We start from the raw sequence: 27,483 nt of genomic DNA, 5'->3' as shown, positions 1-27,483 counted from the left end.
TTTATGGACATACAGTACCCCCCCCCCCCCCCCCCCCGCCTATTTATTTTCGTTCTTTGTAGACATGCTATGACTGGTGCATATGCGTTCATATCAAATATAAATTTACCTTCACCACATCCTACAAGAAGATCTGTTTATTTTTAGTAGTTTCAGCAATGTCTTAGCTTAGAAAAAGAGAAACACAACGTAAATAATTTTATGTATTTAGTTCAAAACAAATACGAAAGCAAGAACTGCTGCAGAATAGTATTAAAGTAAATTAAAGTTTAAAAAAAAAGTTTAAAAGAAGTTACAATTATCTGTATCTATGCATGGGGTATACTCAAAGATTGCAAGGTGGCCATTGTGTTGAAAACAATCAAAACTGAAGATGTACTGTAGCTGTCAGATTGTGAGATTGGATAATAATTTACATGTACATGTTTGATACATTTTGACGTACAGAGCTATGCAGTGACAGATGATCAGTAAACTATACTGATATTAAATAGCCACATACTGGTGGAACACATTTCATATATCACGGGTTAGAAACATTTTTACATGTAAAGCAACTTAAAATCAAATTTCTTTCTGGGGTTCCAACCACTTTCTGTTTTTACACAAACACGACTTCATCCACAATCATATAAAAGCAATACCATACAAAGTAGCCTGCTTTTGGACGTACCTCATACCTGACAACATGTGATGGACTTTTTATACAGCCACAAAGTTCATAATGCCACAAATATAAAAGGGCAGCTCTTTTGCCTTTGGTTTCCACAGTTCAGGCTTCTTGTTTCAGCAGTATGATTGGCTGTGGAAAAGAATAACCATTACTGTTTTTGCAACATTTTAATCATTTTGCTGTAACTGTAGCTACAAAGACCAGGACATACCAGTGTGTTGAAGTGTTCTCTACAAATGGCCTTGCTCATCCAGTAGATCAGGAATAAGGCCATTATATTTTCAACCACAAGCAGACTCATCATCAACCCACCAACTCCTTTCAGCGAATCCTTTTCTGGCTGTGTTTTTAAAAAGACAAAATGCAATATAATTACACAATTTTTTGTAATTCACAGTGCAGAATTAGAATGTTTTTCTTTACCTTAGGCGATAAATCGATAAACTGTATTGCTGTCACAGTAAGAGAAAATGCTGCAATTGACCAGAAGAAGCTGATAATGTTGAGTGAGAACGACAGCTTTGCCTGAGAGAACACAGCACATTACACTGAGCAAACACTTTGGAAAAACAGTTGTGGCAGCACAAGGGTTAGAGTGGTGCTAAATCACATACTGATCAAAACCAAAAATGTGATGTCCTACAAAATGAAACCACCAACGTTTGTATTAGGGAGATAAAAAACTGGGCTGTATCAAAATCTTGATTTAAATTATATTGATTGTGTTGAAAAGTGAGAAAGGTATAAGTGGGTTTTTGCTTAGGAGTTTGATTCATTATACGCTTTAACGAAGCGATTGCTCACCACAGGCATGTTTGGAGCCTTTCCTGCAGCATAGGACAGCAAACCACACACCACAAACTAACACAAAGACACAGGCTTTAGTGAGCACAGAAATATAACATCTCTGAATATGAAAACATGAAAAAAATGAGAAAATAACAAAATGATGAGATGCATTTATGTATGTTAACATAATTTCTGTAACTATAAACTGTATTTACCAGAACACTGGGCAAAATGTAGAACAAATTATATGTATTCAGGAAAAGCAGACCAAGAATGCAAATGAACACACCAGCGATGGCCTGAGCTGCCTTATGAAAAGAGACATAAAGAAAACATTTCACAGCAATCCTTTAACTTTTGGTTTGTAAGTCGCGTCAATTATGCAGTGACTCTTTCTGTGTATGGAAAGTGCGTAACCTGTAAAAGACACAGCTTAACTCACTCCGAGAGGCTTAGGTTTCCCGTTGATGACAAAGACCTTGTACGAGTCTTTGAACACACAGTGGAACTTCTCTGGCATCAGCTGACCGTCTCCAGCCTCCTTCAGATTCCCAATAGGAATAGTGATGATCATCGACTCATTACATTTAAACGTCTTCCTCATTGTTCCTCAAAATAGATAAAAAGTAAAAAAGGTGTTAAAGCTCCGTAGCATCAGTTATTTGTAGTCGAAGCTTTTCAGTAACGTACCTTTTATTCGCCTCTTTATTCAGACCTGAATGTCGACCTGCTTTGTCGAAGCAACTTGATGAGGAAATGTCCCGTACTACTTCTCTTCGTCTTTCTTTCTTTCTGCCCTACAACCCCCATTACATGCATGTGCGTGCGCACACACACACACACACACACACACACACACAAACACACACACACACACACACACACACACACACACACACACACACACACACACACACACACACACACACAACACACACACACACACACACACACACACACACACACACACACACACACACACACACACACACACACACACGTTCACATGCACAAACCTACAAAATTCGATATTATTTAAAAAATTAAGATGTTTGAGTGGATGTTGATGACCTGATGTTAACACATTTACAGAGAAATGTTCTTATCAAAGTAGAAAACGCATGTGTATGGCAGGTAGCGTGTGACCATTGGCAATGTGAGGAAGTTAAGATGTGACATGACATCATTTTCAGAGTATTTACAGGGAAGTCAAAATCATGTCTAGGGCGAGACACTTGTTCACGACAGATAGTGAGTGTGAAATAGAATCTGCTCAAGTCAAACAAGAGGTAAGAAGCTCCATTTAGGAACAACACAAAGCTACGCTAAACTCTTTTTCTACTTAGCTTGTTATGAATTTGCCGTGTAAAATGTGAAGATGCAAGCATTAGTAAATTAGCTGAATTTGTAGGTTTATACTGTATGTTCTCCTACATCTGTAAAAAATATCTGATCTAAGGACCATTAAAGTTTTGCATAGTATAGAAAGATGCGATCGTTTGCAGCTGCTGTTATTTATATAATTTATACTGAGTCAAATATTTTAAAGTGATATTAAGCAGTCTACCTAATTCAGCAGGACACATTATTAATTTCTCAATTCTTTATTAGTATAAGATGAATAAAATTAATGGTAATAATTATTATCTGGCTGGTTTGTTAAAAACAAGAAATATGTAACATGTAAACGCATATGTACTGTACAACAAATGTGACTGACATGACCACCAGACATACAATTTATAAGTCATTACATAAAATATTTCCCGATTCATTTCTTTCTTTGTTTTTTTAACTTTATAAAACTATTTTTACTTATCTTTATTTTTTTATTATTTTTTTTTACATTTCTTTATTTAGTTCAGAGTGCAACTGTACAAGCAAGAGCAATAAAAAATGCCAGTTAATGCGAAAGCTCCTCATTAACATCAAGGCAGTAACTATGAAAACACATTACCTGTAGTATCTGATACCTTTTATGTGACATGGTTCTGCTTCGTTGGCCATTTTAAGAGTGGGGTGCAAGTTATGTAAATATCTTGTCTGTATTTTTTACACATATGCAGAGAACGTTGTACTTGTTTCCATGACAGTCGTTAAACTTTTAACTTTGCTGCAGTTACTAATCTGATAACGGCTTTTGCATTTTTATGAACACACATCAGGGGAGAACCATCATCCCTCCTGATCACAGACGACTATGGCCTGTGCTAACTTTGACATGGACATTCACGGAGAGGATGAACAGGGCAGGCCGTTCAGGGGAGAGCCAGTGATCCAATACTACCAGGCCTCAGAGCTCATGCCAGAGATCAAGGGCCCGCTGCACGACTTGCTGCAGAAACAACCTGCTGTGTTGGGGGTAAAAGAGTAGAAACAGACCAAGACGTTCAAACACACTAATTTATGTGCAGCAACAGAAATCAGAAAAGAACGGAAGGAAGAAAGAAATCTTTGTGTAGCTCATTATGCTCAGATCAACTTCTAGACCCGTCATGTGGTTGTGGCACAGTCCCAACCTTTACTTTAGCTGGTGATGCTATTAAATCTAACTTCTAAAAGATCACATGTAAAAGATAAGACATTTTAAATCTCAGCCTACCAAGTTTAGGAAACAAGCCACAGGCACAAATATTCAACTTAGCAAAAGCACGGATTGCAAATTAGTCACAGTTTTAGGAGCCAGGATTAAAACTACAACCACCTGTAGGTACATTATAATAACAATAATAATCAATACATGAATGAATACACTTTCCCAAGATATACCATTTGAAATTGTGAAATATTTGTTAGATAAATATTTACATTTAAATGTCTATTTAAACAAGGTTTCATAAATGCATTATACACATAGATTTAATATAAGTTAATATAAGTCTTCAGTTTGATGTTTGTCACATTGTCGAATTGCGACGAAAACAAGCCGAGTATCGTTTGTCGATCTGGGCAGCAGCAACAGGAAGTGCCTAGCTGTGTATTTCTGTGGTTTAAGTGTTTGTTTTTGGTCACACTTTACAGAAAGAACGAGTGTAAAGATCAACACGTGCTATTAATGCTTGGCGTTAAAGACTTTTAAGACAGTTGAGCACATGCATTTTAAAATTACTGAAATAATTCAACGCAAACATGATGAAGTTGTCCTCATGGGCACTAGTTAAAGCACATGTACTTATGCATAGTCTTCTTGAACCACTACTGACCCATTTCTTTACAGTATTTCCTGACTACAGTAATTCACCCACTTTTGCATGTGTCCTTCCTGCTGAGTGTCACCGTGAAGTAAACTACGCTACCCATGCCCCTAATCGCAGGCTGACATCTTAGAGTATCATGCGCCTCAGTCTCTGCAGATTGTGAGCGGCATCCTGAGTGTGGGTGTGGGCATTCTCTTCGCTGTGACCCAGGAGATGAAAGAGTCTCTCTTTACCCTCTTCAGAGTTTCCCACCTGACCGGAGCGATGGTTTGTCTCCACCCCCAAATCATAGCATTTCAAGAAAACGTAGTCTTCAAAAGTTGGTGTTTTTCATCATGTGCGTCTTTTCCTATTTACAGTTCTTCATCGCTGGAGTCGTTTCCAACCTGCTGTTTAAATATCCCACATTACTGCCCGTGAGTGTGACTCAGTCGGGCCTGTAGACAAATACGCAGCCACTAATGAAGCTCTTCGTTCACACGCTCTTTTCTGCGTTGCTTCAGGTCTCCTTTGGGATTAACTGCGGCTGTATTGCTGTCGCTGCGGTCGCAGCGTGTCTGATAGGCGTCGACCTGTCAAAGTGGAGCAAAGACAACGAACACCACCTGAAGGCAAGCGTACACTGACAGCGGCGTGAAACTGGGCTTTGTGATTTGCCAACAGAATCTGGATGGTGAACTGTGTGCATTTTCAACAGATGGAGGTGCTGGAGCTGTGCATCTTGGTACTTGAGGTCCTTCTGTCGTCGGTGCTCTGCTTCTGGTTCTTTAAAGAAAAGCGGGCCAAATCATCGTGATCAAGCTGTTGTCCTCGTCCTCCGCGTTATACTATGAACTACTGCTCCTAGGCCTGTACAACAATGCTGAAGCTGCTTTTTGGCTTTCAGTTGCCTCCACTGTCTATATTGGTCCTAAACCCCCTGCTGAGCAGCCCCGGCTGTGGTCGTGGTGTGACGTTTATTAGGACCGAGAGAAGAGTTGTGGTAAACGTGAAATGTCGCCTTTCCTCATACAAAAAAAAAAACCCCAAAAAACTCCTCTTCGCCCTCTTCAAACTCGTGCGTCTGTGCAACGGCAGGAGATGGTCTCGCAGTGCAGCTCCGTCTTTCATTCTCTCTCTGCAAGGGTCTGTGGTTTTGGTGCTTGTGCTTTGTTATCTGTGAAAATATCTGCAACTTGCTATCAGCTGCACTCACACTGTCAGCAGGCATGAGGAAATAAACCAGCGCTGAACCATTCAAGATTATTGTCTTTGCATTTCATAGCCACGCAGGTATTAGCTGCTAGAAGGAACACCTAGAGGTTAAATATAGTTGCGATGCAAAGACATAAGAACAACAACAACAATAATAATAATAATAATATTAATAATAATAATAAAACAAGATGCAAGTGTTTTAAGCATTTAATTATCTGTACAATCATAAGACTGGCAACAAAAGGAAACATAACAATACATTGTCTGCATTGATCTGCCTGCTATGTTTTTGTGTTCTGTGAAGTACAAAATAAAAACTCATCTACAATATAAACACTGGATCTAATTTATTACAATACATTTACAGAGCAACGTACCATCGAGACAGTTTGTGACTTGTGTAATGTTCAAATTTGCAGAAATATGAAATGTCTTTGTGCTCCGAAGCTCGACTCGTCTTATCTATAGCTTCTAATTAATGCTGTGGCGGCTTCATCAGCGTGAGACGTTCACAGCTATAAAAGGGAAGGGAAGGAAAGAAGAAGAAAGAGTAAAGATAAATAAATAAATGTTCTCCCCTTTTTGCCTACACGTTATAATGAGAATGTACAGTAGTTTGTCTCCCTTCAGATATAATTAAACAGTTGAACATAAAAAACAAATAATACATTTTACCGGCAAAACATCATTAACAACATCAAAGCATTCGAGAGCCACAACAACAAGAGCTGTAACACAGCATGCATGTGTTAACGCTCACGTTACGGACTCCACCAAACAGATGCACGGGGGAAAATCAACAACGGGACAGAACGTTAGCACAGAGAACCGCCCGTCGGGACGCGAGCCCATTAGAACACACCGTCATGCAGCACGCCGCACATGCACCAGCGCACATTTCCACACTGATTAGTTCGCAAGGCACAAACGACCGCGCGCGTTGGTTAAGGGGGCTTCGCCAAGGACACAACACGAACGCCCCGTCTGACACCGGCTACTTACTGAGCTACAACACCTGCTCACCTAGTCAGACCACAGTAGACAGGCCTACTGCCATGTGAGAGCTCTTGTTCTGGCAGAAAGAAAACGGAACAAAGAGGCGGTGAAGAGGGGATTCTAGTCTGGACCACCTCACGTCCCCCCAGCCCCACATCCAACTGAGAGCATGTCTGGCTAGAAGGATAGAGTGGTCATAACTTATGCATTTGGACAGAGACATCCAGCATGTACTAGATGAGCGCATGCACATACAGTACTGTATATGACTTTATTTTAGTCATATGGCAGCTTTTAGGTGGCAGCTTTGATATATAGTAGGTGTTGTTTCAGTGTGATCTAGATATAGATTGTGTGATAAGTCCAGTTCCCTTTTTCTGAGGTGGCGCTGACTTTTAGGAGGACATCAGCCGTTCTATTAATTAGCCTGTGCTCATGTAGTTTGAAGAAAATATAGAGATAGCAAATTGGAACTTACTCTAAAAAGCCACAAACTGTTTCACAGTAAGCGGAATTTCACTTCTCGCCGCACATACAGTATAAGAGGAAAGCTACTGGACTCACAGGAATAATATGTACTGTGTCACGGGAAACTGGTTCTGTGTTTCACATATTGAAACATTATATCCTTACACAAACTAAATTCATGGACAGATTATACTTCATCGAGTCATTCTCACTGTGTGACGTCGCCATCAGGCCGTTTCAGCCCCAGAAGACAATGAGGGCGGAAACCAGACACTCACTGCTGTGATGAACTTGGTGCCTTGGGGCTGGAGGTCTTCGTCTTCCTGGAACATGGAGGGGGACTCTACGGAGGAGGGCGGCGTGGAGGAGCGGAGGAAGGAGGAGGACTCGCCGCCGTTGTTGTAGGCGTCCATGACCACGCTGGAGCGGCCCGGCGCCGTGACCACGCTGAGGCCCGACACGCTGTCGCTGGAGGTGCACTGAGACGACGTCTCGGAGCTCTCGGTGACTGCCAGACAGGGACGGACACGTTAATACTGTGACACTGGATCACACGCAGGACTGCATTCACTTCCTAAGAGAAATGTTGGCACTGGTTACGGTGGGACTTTGGCAGCTCCTACTGGTGGCAGCAAAAAAAACACACAGCCAAGTATCAGACGTACAGTCTAATTTCCTCCGAAGTCCCTTCCTGCTGTGTTGAAATAACTATGAGAGCACGCAGATTTGCACCCACGCCAAATGCAGCCACTCACTCATGGACGGCTGACTGCCGCCGTCCTGCTCCAGCTCGTCCTCCTCGATGCAGTCGTACGGCCACTGGCCGAAGCAGGGCGCGCTGGCCACGGCGTAGGGGTGAGCGTGCGGGTGGGGTGGGGGGGAGTAGAAGTGGAGGTTGAGCGACCCCAGCAGCGAGGAGGACGACTGGCTGCTGGAGGAGGACGTGCTGCTGTTGGAGATGGTGGAGTGAGGCCTCTTGAACGAGTGCTCAAAGGACGGCACCGCGATGGAAGCCCTCGTCCGGCACTCTGTCGGGGAGAAAAACGGTGAGACCGTAGACGTATAGACAAGGTTAAAGTAGAGGAGCGGACGAGAACAGCTCACCTGACCCTTTCATGATGTAGTCGATGGCTCGGTCGCTGATCGCAGCTTCGCTGGGCTTGATGTCCATGAAAGGTTTGCTGCCGATCCCCATAGACACCATCTCCTGCATACGCAACTCTGGAACCCCCAAAAATACAGGAGCTCAGTGACAAGCGTGCGTTGCCGCACAGCTTCTAAAATGCACGGGCGCCGTTCGCGGAACGCACCCCGGTTCCGGAGCGCCTGCCTCCACAGGATCTTGCCTATAATGGCCGTCCAGACAGCCTTGACCTCGGCGGAGCCGGCCTGGAGTATGAACGTGTCCTGCGACTTCCTCCGGCGGAACCAGATCTCGAAGCGCAAGCCGCTGTCGCCGACGTTCTCCGTCATTCCGATCTCGGCCGTCTGAACGCAAGGCGGTTTGGGAAAGCGGTCAACGCGCCGCCGATACGCAAAAAAACGCGAGAGAGACCGGATAAAAGGAGCTCACTTTGAAGGACTGTTTATAGATGTAGAAGTCGTATCCTCCCTCTATCTTCTTGGTTTTGCTGAAGAGGATGAGATCTTCGAACAGGAAGACGTGACGCAGGTATTTCCTGCGTCCACACCAGACTATGAACTCATCCTGGCAGCGTAGCTGACCCTGCTCCTTCAGGTTCACCTGGAGAGGAAACGCCTCCGTTCACATGCATCACAGAGAACAATACAGTTCCTGGAGGCCTGAGCTCCAGTTCAGAAATAGCTGGAATCGGTAACGGGGATATGAATTAAACACAGAATTGTCCTGATACATACGTCACACCCTCGGATGGCGTCCATAGCCAGCAGATCGTTGCCGTGGCGAAGCTGAAACTTGACCATCTCCTCGGCGGTGCGCAGGTCGCTCAGCTCCTGCTCCTGGGACTGACCGCACTCCTTGATCAGGTCTTTGAGCAGCAGGGCGTACTTGCTCATCCTCTGAATGGGCTTCAGCAAGTAGGACGCCAGGTCCATTTTGTCCCCGAGCTCCACCTGCTTATTCTGGAGGAGGACGAGGCGACGTCAGTGTGTTTCTACAATCCAATACACACAAAGTCCTACAAAGGCCGTGAGAAAATCACCTGGGCTGTTACTAAGATGATAGTGGTGAATAAAGACCATAAAACACAGATTATCTGACCACCCGATCACACTGATTTATTTGTGGCTGGAAGCAGACTCTCCAGACGCACCTTAAAGAATTCGTTCCCATGGCTGCTGAGCAGAGCGTCGGACTGGGGCTTATTCTTGCTGTACAGAGCATACATTCCAAACTGATCCTCCTGCACACAGGATTAACAAGTTACAACACTGACCAGTAAAGAGCATACCAGCGATCCAGCGCGCCGACGAACCCCGCGGACGATGCCGCTTCGGCTGCAATTGCACGGATTATAGCTGCGCCCACTGGGACGGTGACAGCCGTGTAAATAGGCCAGAATGAGTCAAACCTGAGAGCAGCGACGCCACACACTGACTGGTCGGACTCACGTGTCTCAGAAAGCAGCTGCTGATGGAGAGCGGCGAGTGGGCGCACGCCTCCAGCTCCGTCAGGAAGTACTGGCTGTGGAAGTCCCACAGCTTCTCCACGTTGCCGAAGATGACGCTGCGCTTGCCCCGCAGGTCCTGGGGCAGGTCGAGGCGCTCCATTTCGGGGAAGTAGTGCTCGATGATGTAGCTGAGGGAGCGCACGTACTCCCTCTCCGTGGCGATCATCTCGTCCATGATGTGCTGCACTTTACTGCAAACCAACGGAACACATCGGCCCAGGTCAGCTTCGGGGATTTACGAGTGCAAAGTGTCGAACCGCCACAAGGGTCTCGCTTTTGCGTTGCATTAAAGGCAACAGTGAACAGAAGGAACCTCCAGCAGACCTTGACCTTTGACCTGTGACCGAAGCGCCTCCCGCTCACCTGCTGGGCTTCTTGCCGTCTCCTTCGCCGCGCCTGCTGTGGATCCTGGAGGGCGTGGACATGCTGCGGCTGCGGCCCAGCGCGGGGCTCTTCACGTCCGGCCTCTGCAGCTTCTTCTCCGCCGCTACGTTGTTGGCCACCTCCAGGCCCCTGATGTGCACGCCCGTGTAGCCGTGCGTGTGCACCTCCGAGTGGCCGCCCTCCCGCGGCGCCAGCTCGTAGCTCATCGTCTTCTTCATGATCTTCTTCATGGGCTGCTTGCGGAGGCGGGCCGCTCCCGAGTAGGCGGGCTCCGAGCGGCAGGAGGCGGCGGAGTCCACGGTGCAGTCGCTGTCCGTGTCCTCGAACGCGGGCGGACTCTCGCCCGGCGCGCCGTCGCAGTCGGGCGGGAAGGCGAACTGCGAGGAGGAGGAGGGGGTCGTGCTGGAGGGGCTTTTGGCGAAAGGCTCAGCCGGATGAGGCTTCGTGTCCTCCATGGGAGCTGGTGCGCCCCCCGCAGGCGGAGGCGGGCGGCCGTCAGCGCCGCGCCGCTCCGGCGCCGCCTCCTGGCTTGCGGGCTCCGCCGCCGACGGGGGGTTCTGCTCCGTGGCGCGGGCCAAGGCCTCCTCCAGCTGCTGCTTGGTCTGCCGGCACTTGTGCCACACCGCGTTCCACCGCTGCAGCTGCCGAGCGCTCTGCAGCGACAGCACCATGTCGTTGAGGGCGCTGAAGTTGTCCGTGGAGAACTTGGATGCCTCCGTGTAGTAGTCCCGCAGGTTCTGCACCACGGGGGGCATAAGAGCGACGCCCGTGGAGTCCAAGTTCAGGCGAAGGAAGTAATCCTGACAGTGGTCCATCCAGATGTTCGCCTGCAGGTCGGGAAGATTGGTTTCAACCTGGAATAAAAGCTGAGCTAACGCCTGAAGAATAATATTATTAACACTTACTGAGTCATAGAACTCGTACAGGTTGGTGAGGACGTCTAACTCAGCCCTCCGTCGCTCCACTCGGCTCAGGACCGAGCTCAGGTCCTGTTTGAAGCCAAGCAGAACTGAATCTGGAAGGGACTGGGAATCCTTCACAAGCTGCAAGCCGTGCCGCTGCTGCTGCTGGAGGTTCGAGATTCATTTGTCACCTGATGAACAGACTTAACGAGGCAATAAAAAGGCATTATTAGAAGTATTGCATTTACCACCGACTCCTCCAGAAACTGGTGCAAGCTGTCTTTCATCTCCTTTATTTTGGCCACAGACAGAGTCAGTTCATCCAGCGGGGCAAGTTGCTTCTCCCCCTCGACACTGAACCACAGTTTGATCTGAAAAGAGGAAACTGTGAGGAGAGAAACCCCAGCGCGCACAAAAGAAACAAGAAGTTGAGTTTGAGGTTACCTGTTGTGTTTGCTCCTCGAACCTGCGCACCTCCAGCAGCGTCTCCAGCTGCTTCTGACACCTGTTGGACAGGATCACGAGCGCGTGAACCTCTTCGTCTACCTGGTTGTACAGCTCGTTCAACATGTCCACTGCGTCCCTGAATGAACAGGGAAAACACGAGCGTTGTGTTTTTGATGGTTATGAGGTTGAGGGTCCACCCGGTCCTGCTGCAGTACCTGTAGTTCTCATTATCACAGGCTTCGTCCTTCCTGATGCGGGCGAGCACAGTTCCTCCCTCCAGACGCAGCCGGTTCAGCCGGGCGTCGTCGAGCACACACTTCATGAGATGCCTCTGCTGTTCCATGACCTCGGACACCTCCTGGGTCAAACCATGCGCAAAACTTACATACTTGCATACGTGTAACATATCTGCTTTCTATTAGGCCGGAAATGAAATCCTCAGCTGTTTACTTGAGCTAAAACAGACTGCCAAAGGGGTCTGACCTTGGAGGTCTTCAGGTCGCCGATGTTGCTCAGGGTTCTGATGGACTCCTGAAGCGAGGCAATGGCTGCACTACAGCTGCTGGCGAAGGGCTCGATTTTCTGAGTGAAGACAAAAAAAGAAGAAGCTGAATTTCAACACAACTATATGTACACAACTATTGCAAAACAGCAATTAAAGTATCTGTTTCGACAGGCGTCCCCACCTTTGACTCCTCACACCCACCTGTCTAAAGTGGATCCAGTGGCCGTGGTCATAGTGGAAGGTGCCCTCCAGGTCTCGCGTGAGCTGGGTTTGGTCGATGTGCTTCAGCAGGGCCTTCAGAGACGACAGCGTGTCCGTCTGAGGCAGGAGACACAAAAGCAAGAGGCGTGATTGGTGTATTTAGCACCCAAAGGCCAAACCTGCTGGAGTAAGTAGCATGAGCTGTTGTATTTAATTAAAGTAGATCTTTATTTACCTGCACATTCATGTCTCTCTCAGGTTTGGCCACTGTTTCTTTGTCCACCAGGAAGAAAACCGAATAAAGTGCATTTGGGACTAAAGCCTGAAAAACATTCACATTGACTCAAAATGAAGAAAAATCCATCCATGTAGTTGTGACGTGAACAGCGACAGGTAACGTATGTGTTGTGGTTCGGAGAATCGCCAGCCTTACATCATCATGACATGATGACACGTCTGCCTCCTCCCAGCGAGCGGTTAAAAACAGACAAGTGAGCACAGGCCAGGCTCCTGAGCCAGGAGGCCGGGCTTTTACGCAAAAATGTCTGCCGAGCGGAGCGACTGTAAACCTGAGGCGCGCCTCTGGTCATAAACAAGCCGCTCAGACACCAGGGGCGGCCAAACAATAGGACGTGTGTCAGGAATGCTGCAGTGAAATGACCTCAGGAGGGTTGGAGCTCCGAGGAGCACAGGGGGTTCTGCAGCATCTGAAAACGGCCGTGGGGCGCGTTGGAGGGTAATTACATGCTTTCCACTGCGGCTCACCTGCATTTCAGACAGAGACGACAACAGGGCTGGAGCGGGCTGCTGCCTCCTGCTGTCTACCACCACAGTCAGGCCCTGATCTCGCCGTTCGCTTCTGCAACCAGAGCAGCACCAAGTCAGCGAGGCACCAAACCAACACTGGGCTCAATCAAACGCCGGGACGCCGCCACCCACCGCAGCGTGGAGTAGTAGTAGCCCAGCAGACAGGTGAGGTCACGGGCCGTGCAGCTCTCGCCCGCCCACACCTGAGCCCGCGTGCACACCTGCAGCACGGCCCGCCCGCCGCGATCCCTGCTTCCTGTAAGGCCACGCAGACGCCTGTCACTTTATGACGGTGGGGGGGCGTAAGAGGGGGAAAAAGCCCACAGCCTTTGTCTCCATCATCGCTCACCTGGCAGGATCACAGCGCCCGACGCCAGCAGCTCTTGATTGACGTGTGACATCAGCTTGGGGAAGCCTGAGCCGGACCCCAAGGACAGCCTGGTGGTGGCGGTTCCGTTGGCAGCTTTAGGACCGTGGGAGTCCTCCACGCTGGGCCGGCGCCGCCTGCTCTCACCGCCGCCGCCGTCGTCCCGCTGCCCTGTAGAGGTTTATAATGAAAGGAGGCTTTAATCTGTAATCTGCTATAATAGAGCGTTTTCCTTTCAAAACATAATACTTCACAGAATAAATGTGAAGCAGTGATGACATGTAAGGCTGCTCTGGTAATGAGTTCACCCTGACTCATGTCGGAGAACAGGTGTTTAGTCAGCGTCGACTAATTCTGCTGTTATTAGACTGTCTTTTCGTCGCCTCCTCCTTTTCAGCCTTTCGTACCCCAAGGGCTGTGATTATAAGAGCAGAGCCTCTGACTGCAATCAGAGAGGAATCTCTGTCTCTTTCCATCACTCTTAATAAATAAAAACCAGTGCTATTCCACTATCTGACGGTAAATAGAAAGCGCTAGTGTTAGCATGGAGCCTTTAAAGAGGCCGAACTGTTCCACGGAGGTCTGTGACGGAACATCTGTGCCTGATGGACCCCTGCTGTGCGCTGCCTACTGTGCGCTACCTTTTTTTAACAGAGGCCTCGTGCATTGTTCCGCTCGGTCCTGTGGCTGCCAGCTCAGCGTCTATTGTTTTTAATCGGTCGGTGCATTTCCTGTGCAACTGTGTGGCCAGGCGGGAGTAAAGGCTCCTCCGCGTTACGCTCTGTGGGAGGCACAGGTTGCAGCTCCGACTTACTGATATATACTATAAATAAGTAAAGATGGACTTTGGGTCAAGTCCTGAGTAATTTAACCCGTCTACAAATGAAGTGAGTGAGTTAGTGCATGTTGGGTTTCATGTTTCAAAGTGGGCCTGTGTCTTTGGAGGGTCCATTCACGTGAGAAAGGGTTTATTGTGGATCTCTAGTGACTGATTGGGTCACAAAGAAAACTTTTGTAAATGAAGCAACCCATCTGGGATCAGTTCAACCCCCCAGCCCCAGAAACAGTGGAGTCATCTCATTGTGGTATGCCGGGGTCCCCGTGGTTGGTTTACAGGGTTTACAGGATCCTTTGTTGCCTTTGAAATGTCTTTGTGGGAAAGCTGCTTTGCACCCGTTGAAATGCAATCCCTGCTGAGGTAATCTCAGAAACAGTGATGTGATTTAATTACCATATTTTGCAGTGGTTGAACTGAGTCTTTTATAATAAATGTAAACCCAGAATGGCAGGTACGGCCCGGCTCCGGCAAAGTAAAGATTCTCAAATGACGCCCGATTCCCTCGCTCACACTGCTCATTTTCTGCACTGCCCAGTTCGAACCAACACACAAACACAAGACAGACAGCGGTAAAGCAAACACCGGGTTGTGACTGTCCGCCCAACGCTCCGAAGAACAACAGGCTGACACACAAACGTCAGCTGGAGGCATTTAAAACCAGCCCCACGCTCGCACTAATCCAGTCACCTGACGAAACCAGTCCCGCTGCAGGCTATGACTGCACACCCGGGCACGAAACCACAGCTATCCGGACCATCAGAGTGAAACTTGTTTTTTATACCCTCAGGTTCTATTATTTAATAAGTGATAAATGATGGGCCACGAGCCGATGATTCAAACCCATCTGGAGAAGAGCCAAACTTATCAAGTCTGGGGATATTACGAAATCTGCACAATATCACAGTAATAGTACAACATTCAATTGTATTCATAAAATCCAAGTAATAAATTACTTTGGTTCCTGCAAAACGACTGATGTCACACACACACACACACACACACACACACACACACACACACACACACACACACACACACACACACACACACACACACACACACCTGACTCGTCTTTGCTGTTTCTCCTCTCAGAACCGGGAAAAGCAGCCTCCACCTCCAGCTTCCCAAAACGAAGTGCACAGCCATTCATTAGCTTCTTGGGTGAGATGCTGACCGAGCCTCCCGAGGAGGAGCGCTCCCGGTGACCTTTGACCTGGCCCGCCTTGTTAGTCCTCTCCAGCGACTTTGACCGCCGCTCTGCGCTCCGTAGGCCCCTCTGTAAGTACAGTAGAGGTGTGCTGGGCCTCGAGTCCTCGCTGCCGAGCCATCCCCGGCTTCCCGGCTTCCGAGGTAAATACTCTCCAGAGGAGGTCCGGGTGTCGGGACTGCTGCCCGGCGTCACTGTTCTCTCTCTGAGGCCTGAACTGTGCTCTGGACTTTCCTCCAGGATGGACTCAGAGCTGGACCCAAGGCTCATGGGGTTCTGCAGAGCCTCCATGTAGGATTTCCTAAAAAGTCTCCTGCTCTCAAAGGCTGCAGAGTCTTTAGGAACGCGACGCCGAGGACCTGGGTTACTGAGGTCCGTGTTTAAGAAAAGCACCTTGGGCCCCAGGCCTCGGTCTTTCCCACTAGCGTCCTCGCTCCCTTGACGCTCCCTCTCTGCGACGGGCCGTTCCACCTCACTGACTGGCGTAGCCGCGTCTCCCGCGCGGCCGGCGTTGGGCGAGGTGGGCTCAGAGAAGATGGAGTCGGCTCCCTGGGAGTGCAGGGACTCCCTGGAGCTGCGGTGGCTGTCCAGCGTCCCGGTGGAGCCGCTGGTGCTGCACGTGCTGAGGTGGCCCCGGAAGCCGCCCCGGCTGCACCGCGCTTGCATGATGGCGTCCGACGTGCTGCTGACGAACGCCGGGTTGACCACGTTCTTCCACGGGGTCCTGTAAACGGCCGTGCCGGTGGTGAGCAGGCAGTTCTGGAGCGGGTGCAGGTTCCGCTCGCGCGTTACATTCTGCAGGAACTCAGCCGTGAAGACGCCGGCGTACATGCCCTCCGCGATGGGGATCTCGGCGATGGCCTGGCCGCTGGCCGACAGGCATTTTATCACGAGCTTGGCGGTTTTGCGGCCCAACGGGACGATCTGCAGGTAGAAGTCTCCTTGCTTCAGCCGCACCTTGTGCAGGGGGGCGAGCTGCAGGACGACCTTCTCGTGGATGCAGAGAGGCCACCCCTCATGATACAACAGTAACCCTCTGAACCTCACCTGGGGAGAGAGAGAGAAGCCAGTCAGTTTCCCTTCAAAGATCATCATCATGCGTGTGTCACGGCCCGGCGCTGCTCAAACACATGTTTAACCTTAATGCAGAGGCATGAAGCAACTGGATGAGTCACTGCCAGCGATCGCGCCGCTTAAAAGGGGGGACCTGTCTGATCAGGCCCAGTTTCGCAGCAACAGTCGGTAGAATCTACGGCGTAACAGTGAGAATAACAAACCCTGGGAGGAAGCAGAGAGGATCGGCCTTTTTCATCTCTAATAAACCTCAGCTGAGGATGGGATCTTCCACCGACGCCTCTCGTATTGCCCGCGGAACAAAGGCTCTCACATGCAGAGCAGGCTGTTCTCAGGGGCTGAGCTCAGGCCAAGCGGCTGCTGTGTGGCTATTGTCACAGCGCAATCAACAGAATACAGAGGAATAAAGTTTCAGAGCTTTGGTCGCAGAGACCCGACTCCGCCATCAGAGCTTGTGGGAGAGAATAGCGAGTTTCCCTTTGGACTCCAGAGGCTGCGGCGGCCTCCCAGGCTCAGTACAGTTTCCCTCTGTTTGGAGATAAATGGCCGCTTGTCACCTTGATTTTGCAACAATATTCAACTTTGTCTTCCAACTCAGCAGAAACATTCACACTCAGCGGCACTGTTCTCACGTTCTCACAAACATTTTGGGTTATCAGATGTGTGAAGAGTTGGATGGCCGAATATTTCACCGCATAAACACATAAATGGATCCATGGTGGGTGACACTGCAACGACACCGACTACTCACGCATGTTTCTTGTTGGAGGATGTGCAGGATCCGCTTTGCCGGGAGCAGAAAGTCAAGGAAGCAGCGGAGGCCGTCTCCTCGGTACTGCCGCTCCACCACGCTGAAGAGCTGCCATAGAACGGTGGCGGCGGTGGCCGTGAAGGGGCGGTACAGGGCCGACAAGGTGCTCTGGATGCAGCTGTCCAAAGACTCGGCGTCCTGAGTGAGAAAATAACAGGCTGCGTAAATGAGAGGGCTTCGGGTCAAAACAAAGACCAGAGGGTTGTGGCTTCATTCAAGTGCAGACAGGGACAACTTTCAATTTTAGGCGTGTATAGTGTGACCCATTAATTTATACAGGGAGTACGCCTCACTGCTGTCTGTGTGCTGCACATAAATGCAACTCGATAAACAAAAGGCGTTCACTTTCACAAAAGTCAGGATGTTGGAAGATGACAGGAAACGTCAGCCATCGCGGTCTTTCCATCAGACGGAGGGGAAACACCTGGCAGGAGGGACGTCAGCGCCCGTGGACACACAGCGGGACGAATGGAAAGTCAGTTGTGGTGCAACGATATCATCCAATAACAACCAAAATGACCCCCGAAGCGTCGGACGACGCGTCCGGCGCCGCGGTCACACCTCGGGGAACCGCGGGGCACATTTGGGGCCGCAGCCGTGCTGGACGCGGACGACCTGACCCGCTCCCGCTGCAGGTTGTGACCTTCCTCAGCGTGAGAGCCAAGGCCAAACACCCCTGTGTTATCTGTCCTTCCCGAGTGGAACACAACAGCGAAGCACAGACATCTGCCTCCAGCGATAACCGCACGCAGCGGCGGCGGCCATGCCAGGGAACCCCCCCCCCCCACACACACACACACACTATGACAACAGCGCGCTGCGCCGAGGAATCCTGCATTTACCCGGCAATAAAAGTGTGTGGAAGCGAAGCGGTGACCTGTAAATTTAGCCCGCGCTTCACCCTCCCTGGAGTCTGGCCTATTGATCTAAGCAGCTCGGCACCATCAATTAGAGGAGAGTAAGTACAGTTCAGCGTATTGCTACACATGCCACCACGGCACTACAAGGAGCTCATTGTGCACTCCGCCTCTTTGTGGTGTGTGCTGTACCTCCATTAGCAGCCAGCCCGCTCTTACACGGACAAAAATGTCTCTGGGCATTAGTCACTGTTGCAGCCGGGAGAAGAATAACACGGCGTTTTATTGGAGGAAGGCTAACAATGGGAGGAAAGCCCTCGCTGCCCGGTTGGGACAGAGCAGCGAGTTCCCCTTCAGGTTCCCAGGGCTGACAAAACGGAGCTAGCGGCAGAAGTGGTGGTTTGAGCGACTTAACATAGCAAAGGCTTGAGCTTAATGACATGGTATTAGAGAAAGGACAATGTTATTCGAGCCGCCGCCGCCGCCGTCAATGGATGCAAGGGTTGCACCATGTGTGACACGGTGTTCAGAGGAAGAAACGTGGCAAATACATATTGGATAATCATGTAAACGATGCGGTCACCTGTGTTGCGGAGGTTCTGGAGCTGTGACCCGGCTTTGCCACCGGAGCTCAGCTTCCTATCCGCTCTGAGCCACAGAGGAATGCAGCATGTGTGGATGTGTGGACAGGAGCGGGGTGGGAGAGCCCCCCCCCCCCTCCCACCAGGTCCCGCGTGGGAGAGAGCACGGAGGAGGTAATTGGGGCCTCGGGACTCCAGGTGTGACACTTTTTTGTCCGAGCACCCAGCAAAGCAGCTGTTCTGGTGCGCTGGGCTACGAGGCCTCCGCAGCTAAGAGCAACAAGTGTCTGACAGTAAAGCGGGGGGGGAAATAACAGGAGTGGAGTCGGGCCGAGGGGTGCGTCGCAGAGACAGGCAGACAGTGGCCGCGAGGAGGTTACCGACACGTTTAATGGGTCAGGGACACAAAAGGCGCTGCCTGCCAGGCCTCCAGTGGAGCATGAAGCCACCAGGGGAGTGTAACAGGAGAGGCGGGCGCCCCCATGCAGGCGGCCCGACCGACCTGCTCGCAGGCCGGAGGATGACAAAGGCCACGGGTGCTGGGACCTGCCCTGCTGCCAGGTGCCAGGACGCCCACAAAGCGCCCGCTGAGATAATGCGCCTTTGATTCATCCTTTATTACGGGCAGAGGTTCTGGGAAACCAGAGGCAGATAAATCATCTGCGCCGGCCGCACGTATCGCGGCCGCACCAGCTGCATCATATTGTGCATTGTGCAAAGACACTTTAGAGGACGTTACCTGAGCAGATAAACTTTAACCCGGCGCTGATTGTGTCGCTGTGTGAGGCGACAGCAGGGGATCAACGGGAGGGAGCCCGCAGGTAGTCGTTCAGGCTTCATCATTAATAAACACACACGTCGGGCAGATGAACGACACACAACGCCTTCACATTAACGCACCCGAGAGTCGGCGTCTGACTGAGGGAACTGATGGCACCTGCAAACCTCCAGCGGTGACAACAGGAGCAAAGCTAAATAACAGCGTGCTGATTGTGAAGCGCCGCAGGGTAAATAAAGAGCGAGTTCAGAGCGAGACGGGAGGAAGGACGATGAACGAAGCGGATTCACTGAATTTCGTCCAGACACAAGCCTCCTGCTGTCGATCACGCTGAAACTAAAACAGAGTTAAACTGCGTTATAGAGAGTTAGAGTCGCCCTTTTCACCGTTGCATTGTAACTTTCCATGACTATTGTTGCTGACAATCGCTGTTCAGGGTGAGCAGGAGTCACAAAACACTTAACATTAGAGGTGATAAAGTTAAACAAAGGATTGGAAGATTCTATTCCCCCCCCCCATCACCTCCCGCCTGCATATACAACAATCTGTGTGCTGTGCTATGGCTGCAGGGCAAGAAGTCAAAATATCAGCTGTGTGTTCAAGAAGGCATTAACAGCTTGTGCCTCATGGACGGCTTTAATAGCACACACAACGCCGCCGCTAAAGGCTCCCAGGAAGCCAGGCGACCAGAGCAGACACCAGGCGACAGAGAAAACAAAACACAGACTCATCAACCCAGCGTCCAAACAGTCAAGACCACGTTCAGAACCTCACTCCAGCGTGTACCTTAATGCTTAGGTAGTTGTCACAGCTCCGGGACTTGGCTCTGGAGTGCATTTTTCCCACAGGCAGCATTCAGACTCCCCCACAGCTCCCAGGCTCCAACAAGTAAATAAGCATCAACTCCACGAGGGACGCTCCAGCGAGTAGTCCGCTCCCTGAGCGCCGCAAAGTCATAGCTCGGAGACCGGCGGCGTGACTCCTCTCCCCCTCTGTCTGCCGCGGTGGAGCCGGAGCGGAGTGAAGTCCTGTCAGAGCGTGAGAGAGGCGGTGTGCTGGCTGCCCTGCCACTCAGGCGCCCTCCCCTCCCTCCCCTCCTCCCGCTCCAAACCTTCCCCCGCCCCGCCGCTGCTCTGTCACTGGAGCCTCCTCCAGCTGGATAAATGCACACGCACACACACACACACACACACACACACACACACACACACACACACACACACACACACACACACACACACACACACACACACTCTCTACCTGACCTGCCCCCCCACCACCACCACTGCATGAGCCTCAAAACTCCACCCAGCAGGGGTCAGACTGTGACTACCTCACATTCGCCCTCCTGACCCCTGGCACCTCTACCTCTATTGGTAGCTTCCCTCCACCCCTACTAGCACAATGGGCCCTCTTTGTCCTGACACTACAAATGGACTAGGGTTTCAGCTTATTCTGCTGCTTTTCAAAAGGAAAAAGAAAGGAAGACATCAGCACAGGACTGGAGGCTCGGGCCACTCACCACAATGGCTTAGCTCTTAAATATTACCATGGGAATCGTTTAACTGGACATCACAGCTCACTGGGGCGTCTTGTTGTTATATGTCATCTTTGAAACGACAATGTTCCTCTGCGCAACGGTTTTAATAAGTGGACGCCATGAAACAATAAGTCGATTATATCGTTAGTTAACTCCGTGCTCTCATGACGGCATCTGACAAGCGTCACGGGACACAAAGGCAGCGGAGGTGAGGCCTCACGCTGGCGGAATGCAGCGAAGTGAGCGTTTGCTAGCAGCGGACAGTCACTCGCACACAGATCACAGTTATATTAAGCGAGTAAAGCCGGGTCATTGCTTTTGTTCACACTGAGTAACGTGAGTCAGACTGTCGTCAGAGGCCGCACGCCAGGACAGATGGAGATACTGAGGAACCATCGTGAAGCTTAAAAATGACAGTAACTGGCTGCACATATAGTTGTATCTACAGTGGGCCTATATTTAGCCCTATGTTATATCTACTGTATAATCTGCTACATAAACAACGCACACACGGCGGGGCCTATAATTTCGGCTGCCCGGGCCTCCGCTGGGCAGGTTTCACCGTCAGCGAGGGCAGATTCGGCTCTACGATATCGCTCACATTACGCCCTTCGTTCAGTCATTTTGAAATCCACCCAGGACGCAGGCGCGTGCGGCGACGGAGCCAGCCGGATGCCAGCCGGAGCGCGGCTCCCGCCGTCCTGTGTAATTTTGGCCGAGACATGAGGCAGCGGCCATGTCAGCCGCGGTCACATGAGAAACGGTTGTGTGATTAAGATCTGAGGCAAAACACGGGTTCAAGTATTTTCGGGGCCACTTTTTATGGATTTATTCCCAAGTTAACAGTGGAGAGACGACAGGAAACGAGGAGCAGGGACGAGCAGCGGAGGTCCCACACGCATAATGGGAACGCTGGGATCCACGGGCGAACACTTAACCCCTCTGGCCACAAACTCAAGCTAATAATAACACAGTTACATGATTATACAGTGCATGTATTCGGTTTTGTTCTGTGTCTGTATGTGTGATGTGTTACACTGGACAATCAATGAACTAGATTTGAGTGAGATTAAAAGGACTCAGATGAACATCATGTTCTGGTCAGTGGAGCATCTGCTCCAGTACGAGAATAAAACCTTTCCTGTTGTTTCAAGCACGAGGTTTTAAATAGAATCATTTACGCACGACGCTTCTGGTAAACAACATTTATGCGATCTGAAAAAACAGATAAGCCGGGCAGAAACCCCCCCGACCCCCCCCCCCACACACACACACACACGGGCGGGTTAGATCTGATAACTCTATCGAGGGAACGAATTAGTCCGACGAAGAGAGAGCTTCAGTTCATCATTTTAAACATCGCTACAAATGGAAACGTGAGACACAGTTTTCACAGAAGCGACGGGACGGAGAGGGGAGTCGTTTGGGTCGAGAATGAAGGATGACACACGCAGACACACACCGGCCTGTGGAATGTCGCACCTTGGTCCAACCTCACTCCAGACCAACACAGGCCACCCGGCAGCAGCCGCTATCACAGCCTCCAGCCTCAGCGCTTCCCAGCCTCCGCTCGCTCGACCTGAAGCCAGTTCACGCGCTCAGCTCGACGTATGAAAGTCAGTGTGCGTCCAAGTGTGAGCACCAGCAACACAACACATAAAAGAGGCTTGAAGACTCGGGTTGTGTAATTACAGGCGTCCAGGGAGCGTCTCCACTCCCCTTTTGTTCTTCTAACACAGTCCTGAGAAGTCCCGTCGCATCATGAGCCTGGTTCAAGCAGCTCCTTCTGCAGCAGACTCCCAGCAGGCGAGGTATTAAATGCACACTGCACAAACGTACAGCAAACTCTAGGACCCAAGTCCCAAATCTGTGCGTGTGCAGCAAAGCGACCGTCCCGCTCCTCAGCGGACGTGAGACGAGGACGACTCACCCCCGCCTCCGGTGCAGCTGTCCCACCGACAGCAGAGAAAGCGCCAGACGCACACCACCTGTCACAGCCCTGTAATGTACCTTGGCCCCCCGCTGTGCGGACGTCTCACTCCGACACAAACGTCAGTGTTTTCCCAGAGCACGCGAGCACAGGTGGCGGGAGGAGGCCGAGCGGGAGAGTCTGAGTCTGAGCACGAACGCGTCTACGGAGAATCTGCAGCCAAAGTATGAATATTCCTGTAAAATGCCTCTATCAGCATCTGATCTGGGATCAGAGAGCAGGGTTTGAGCACTATAACTGTCAACAACGCTCCCAGAGCCTCCATACAATAAATACTCTACAGCAACATTAACTAATTACTGGAGTTTAGTTCAGGTCCAATTAACAGCAGCTGCTATTAAAGCTTTTCTCTAAAGAAAACACACGATGGCTCAAATTGAAAACAACGTCTCAGCTCACGACAGCTGAATCCCAGTGAACCCAGTTCGACCCAACAGCCTAATAACGACCCACCTTAATCCCAGCCGAAGCTGTTCCGTTGTTTGGGAAAAGCAGCACTCACCTCAGGGCGCTGGGCCGCTCTGAGGTCTCCAGCAGCAGGCGCAGGAGCTGACAGCTGTCTGACTACAGGACAGGACCATCCCCCACGTCCTGCAGCGAGCCGACAGGCTCCCTCCAACCCGCCGCTCTGACGACTGGGGAGAGTCGCAGTATTAGGGCCGGCCGGCCGGCCGGGCGGGCAGAGAGCTTCCCGGCCCCTTGGGCATCCCAATTCCTCGGCGGGGTGTGACCCAGTCTTTTTATCTGCAGCCATCTCCCAGTGTGTACACAGCGAGGGGAACTGGGAGCAGTGGAACGGGCTAAAAAACTCAAACGCACTAAAAAGTAAAGGTCGCTTTTTACATCTTTATACTAGTTTTGATGATTCATTTTTTTCAATTACAACCAGTGTTGTCATATTTGCGATGGGACTAAGTGACGAATCATTTTAAAACCCAGCGTGTGTGTTTTAAAAGGCTTCATGTTATTCCAGCGTCGCTGATAAGAGGCGCTGCATTGTTAAGACGAGCCAGAGCCTCCAGTGTTCTGCCGGCACCACATGTCAGCCTACATTGTCGTACGGGCTGCTTGAGCCACTCGGCAAACACCTCCAGGTGTGCATTCCTCAGCAGGAAGGGGAAAGGTGGGAGCCACTCCCTCGGAATGAATTAAAAACGTGAACCTTTCCCCCGGCTTGAACTCTGTCACCTCGACAGGAGACGCTGCTGGAAGTGGGTTAAGTGACACCCCCCCCCCCCCCCCCCCACCCCCCCCCCCCCCCCCCCACACACACACACACACAGGTTCAACGATAAGGGAAGAGATGAAGGGAAGCGTGTGTGTGTGTGTGCGTGTGTGTGTGTGTGTGTGTGTGTGTGTGTGTGTGTGTGTGTGTGTGTGTGTGTGTGTGTGTGTGTGTGTGTGCAACTGTACACCTGGTCTCGTCTGGGTCTTTAATCTTTGGAGGAAGGAGCAGAAATTAGAGGCCCCTCTCCCACGTGGGACGAAACCGCCGCAGACACTGAGCACACAATGAATCACTGCTAGTAAAGTCAGAGCCCCGTGATGCAAGTGGAGCTGAAGCATCTGGGAGGATGAAGAGATAAAGATGAAATACTGTGTTTGTGTCCGTCTGACGTCTACCTCGCTCAAATCACTTGAATTGAAAATGTGTCAAAGCAACAGGTGTTATTAGGATTCAGCCGTTTCATAATAAAACGTGTGCGTTGCTGCCATTGAAAGAGGCAGAGAGTTCGAGGCCAAGCATCGTTGTCCTAGCAGAACGTGCAGCTTGCTAATTGCTTCCAGACTAGACTGAAAAAAAAAAGCGGGCAGAAGCCACGTCCTCCTTCCAGTAAACCCAAGGATGCAGGCCACAGCGATAAGCATCGCAGGGCTCATTAAGGAGCAGGCTCAATATCTGTGCACCTGATAATTTGTATGAAAAAAAAACACAAGCACATCTGAGGCCTGGGGGGGACAAGGCAGTAGAGAGGGGGGACGGGAACGATAGGGAGGGCGAGGTGTTTCCTGTTTCCATCGCTCTAATTATACACGTCTCCTGAGGACAGGGCCTATCAGGAAGAGGGGCCGGAGAGGAATGTCATTGAGGGACTCCTCAATGACAACTAGAGCGTCTGTGAACGCTTAATACGCATCGATACGTGTTTTAGTGGCTTGTGAGTTTGAATATATTAAGTAGCTCAATTGTAAAAAGCAAATGTCCATGTATCATTCGTACGGGAAGCAGGATCGTAGGAAGTGTGATTAGAAACAGTTACAGTAAAGTGACTGAGAACGTGGTTTTATATGTTCAAATGAAACATATAAAAAAATATTGAAAATATTATAAAAAAATATATATATATATATGAAATATTGTAAAGATAAAATATGAACATAAATAAATCATTGTATTTACTTATTGGCATGAGGCCTCATTAAACATTCACAGACTTTGTACAAAATGCAACATCACTATTTAAAATACTGTTTTAATGGTTTAAGGTTTACTTTAACCTATTTATTCCTACTTTAAAGCTAATAGTAATGAAACAAGACCCTGCTGCTCCTACACTACACTCACTACCAGAGTGAGTAATGAAGAAAGTAATGATTCTTTCCTGTTTGGAAAAGAATTAGACATAAACTCCTGGAATTACGCTGCTTTTGCAAAAACTTTAATAGGGGGCTGATTGAGTCTCGTAAAGGTATATAAATAAAAGGTTATTTATTTTATCAGTGGACAAATAACAACAAGAAAAGTTTAAATCTGACTTCTGGGTTTAGCTACACACTGCCCTCATCTGGTGACCAACACAAAGACAAACTGGGGCCTGGTGGGCTGTCAGCTGTGTTTTATGGTGAGTTAGTGACATCAACAACAATAGAGGGCTGAGTGCACATAAACTGTCTGTCGTAGTAGAAAAAGAGCCCGAAGTGAAGAATATTAATAATCAGCTTGACAGGCCTGGCTCTGAGTATTAGCATGCAGAAGAGGGGAGGCAGGCTGGGATGGGAGACGGGGGGCAGCGGGACGGGAGGAGATGGAGAGCCGTGCGAGCGGCCTCCATCCAGAGGCTGCCATCGCCTGGCAACCGCAGAGCCGCGCCGGGAATGTACAGTGGACCGCAGCCGCCCCTGCTCCCGCTTTCAGCGTTAAAAGTGCTGAAAGTGCAGAACTTTGCTCTCGCACCTGACCAACCATCAGGTTTTCCAGCGTGGCGGACGCAGCCCCCGTCGGCCCAGTGAAGCAGACTCAGATATGAGCAGAGACAACAAGTCCCCCCTCTTTTGTATCAGACCTGAGAGCGAGTCCGAATCAGTGAACCATTTTCCCTCCAGATTCAACTCTGCCCAGCTTAGGGCTTAATCAAGTGGAAAGTGGGAATCGGGGGCCGTGGGGGTGGTCAGGGCCGGGGTGCGGGGTAGAATGGAGCAATTGTTCACATAAAGGCCTCATGGTGAGTCCACTTTGATGTTCCTCTGGGCGATATTCGGCGAACTTACAGTAACCGTTCACTCCCTGCTTTTCCATTTTTTCCTCGCTGCTGGCGCAAAGTGTAGTTTGCGGAGATGGCGCACAGCGGGGCTCAGACACCAAACGTCTGCGCGTTTCTGGATTCGCGTTCAAACGGAGTGACATTAAAAAACACTAAACGTCCAGTCTTGCGTGAGTTTTGACGCTTTGTCGTGAGTGTTGCTTAGTTGAGTCACATGGACACCCAGTAATATCTGCATTCAAATCGAGCTCCCCTTCGTTTGCCCCAAACAAGCAGACAAGCTCCCACTGCTCTATTATGCAGCAGAGCCTTTCTCATGCATGTCCTGAATGAAAGCCTGCGTATCGATGCTCTGGGGATAATCACGTTTTCCTCAGACAGGCTCAGCGGCTCTAAATAAGCAGCGGGGGGCGAAGGAGCGATCGAATAAAGCGGCCCTACTGTATGGAGCGAGAACGCGCGAGTTCCCAAACGTTTCAGAGAAAGAAACGTCGAGGAAAACGAAAAGGGCTCCTTGAAATGCTGAATGTGGAGGAGTGACGGCGTGAAAGAGAGACGTGTCAGCGCCTTCTCCCCGTTTAAACGCCCCATTATTTACCTTTCCAGCTTCTGCGGCGCGTCTTGCAGCAGGTGCATTTGGCGCAGTTCAGGGATGCCGCATCGTCCCGTCTCCTCTGCGCCGATCAGCGGTCTCCCACTTGTTGCCGAATCGGGGAAGCCCGCGCGTGGGAACGTCGTCAC

The 27,483-nt window shown here is 50.0% G+C and overlaps 3 protein-coding genes across 8 annotated transcripts; 1 reads left to right on the top strand and 2 right to left on the bottom strand.

The window, feature by feature from the left end:
• Window positions 1–122: 122 nt before the first annotated feature.
• On the bottom strand, window positions 123–2,279 carry LOC121201703 (uncharacterized). The gene is made up of 7 exons (XM_041067754.2): window positions 2,153–2,279; window positions 1,905–2,071; window positions 1,678–1,770; window positions 1,478–1,534; window positions 1,097–1,198; window positions 885–1,013; window positions 123–802 (listed from the first exon to the last, which is right to left on the bottom strand). The coding sequence occupies exons 2-7, from the start codon at window positions 2,064–2,066 to the stop codon at window positions 773–775; spliced, it is 573 nt and encodes a 190-aa protein (XP_040923688.1). The 5' UTR covers window positions 2,067–2,071; window positions 2,153–2,279; the 3' UTR covers window positions 123–772.
• Window positions 2,280–2,512: 233 nt separating this feature from the next.
• si:ch211-269k10.4 (uncharacterized protein LOC100150242 homolog) lies at window positions 2,513–5,769 on the top strand. The gene is made up of 6 exons (XM_041067755.2): window positions 2,513–2,751; window positions 3,628–3,824; window positions 4,807–4,926; window positions 5,019–5,075; window positions 5,163–5,270; window positions 5,357–5,769. Exons 2-6 carry the CDS (start codon window positions 3,663–3,665, stop codon window positions 5,453–5,455), a joined length of 546 nt encoding a protein of 181 aa, XP_040923689.1. The 5' UTR covers window positions 2,513–2,751; window positions 3,628–3,662; the 3' UTR covers window positions 5,456–5,769.
• Window positions 5,770–6,045: 276 nt separating this feature from the next.
• On the bottom strand, window positions 6,046–24,029 carry zgc:158766 (uncharacterized protein LOC100009641 homolog). 6 transcript variants are annotated; one of them, XM_055502874.1, is made up of 24 exons: window positions 23,763–24,029; window positions 17,455–17,652; window positions 15,485–16,676; window positions 13,567–13,755; window positions 13,350–13,473; window positions 13,176–13,269; window positions 12,646–12,732; window positions 12,411–12,527; window positions 12,188–12,286; window positions 11,920–12,062; window positions 11,702–11,840; window positions 11,506–11,628; window positions 11,261–11,422; window positions 10,335–11,182; window positions 9,913–10,162; window positions 9,615–9,704; window positions 9,199–9,423; window positions 8,894–9,064; window positions 8,631–8,808; window positions 8,425–8,541; window positions 8,076–8,348; window positions 7,599–7,828; window positions 6,859–6,928; window positions 6,046–6,371 (listed from the first exon to the last, which is right to left on the bottom strand). In XM_055502874.1, exons 1-23 carry the CDS (start codon window positions 24,012–24,014, stop codon window positions 6,884–6,886), a joined length of 5,346 nt encoding a protein of 1,781 aa, XP_055358849.1. In that variant the 5' UTR covers window positions 24,015–24,029; the 3' UTR covers window positions 6,046–6,371; window positions 6,859–6,883. The 6 variants fall into 6 exon arrangements, with proteins under 6 accessions (XP_055358849.1, XP_055358848.1, XP_055358851.1 ...); XM_055502873.1 differs by having other exon boundaries at window positions 6,880–6,928; XM_055502876.1 differs by having other exon boundaries at window positions 6,880–6,928; window positions 8,667–8,808.
• Window positions 24,030–27,483: the final 3,454 nt, after the last annotated feature.

This window comes from Betta splendens, chromosome 16 (genome assembly GCF_900634795.4).
Source record: "Betta splendens chromosome 16, fBetSpl5.4, whole genome shotgun sequence".
Lineage (NCBI taxonomy): Eukaryota > Metazoa > Chordata > Actinopteri > Anabantiformes > Osphronemidae > Betta > Betta splendens.
This window is presented reverse-complemented; position numbering and strand designations above follow the sequence as displayed.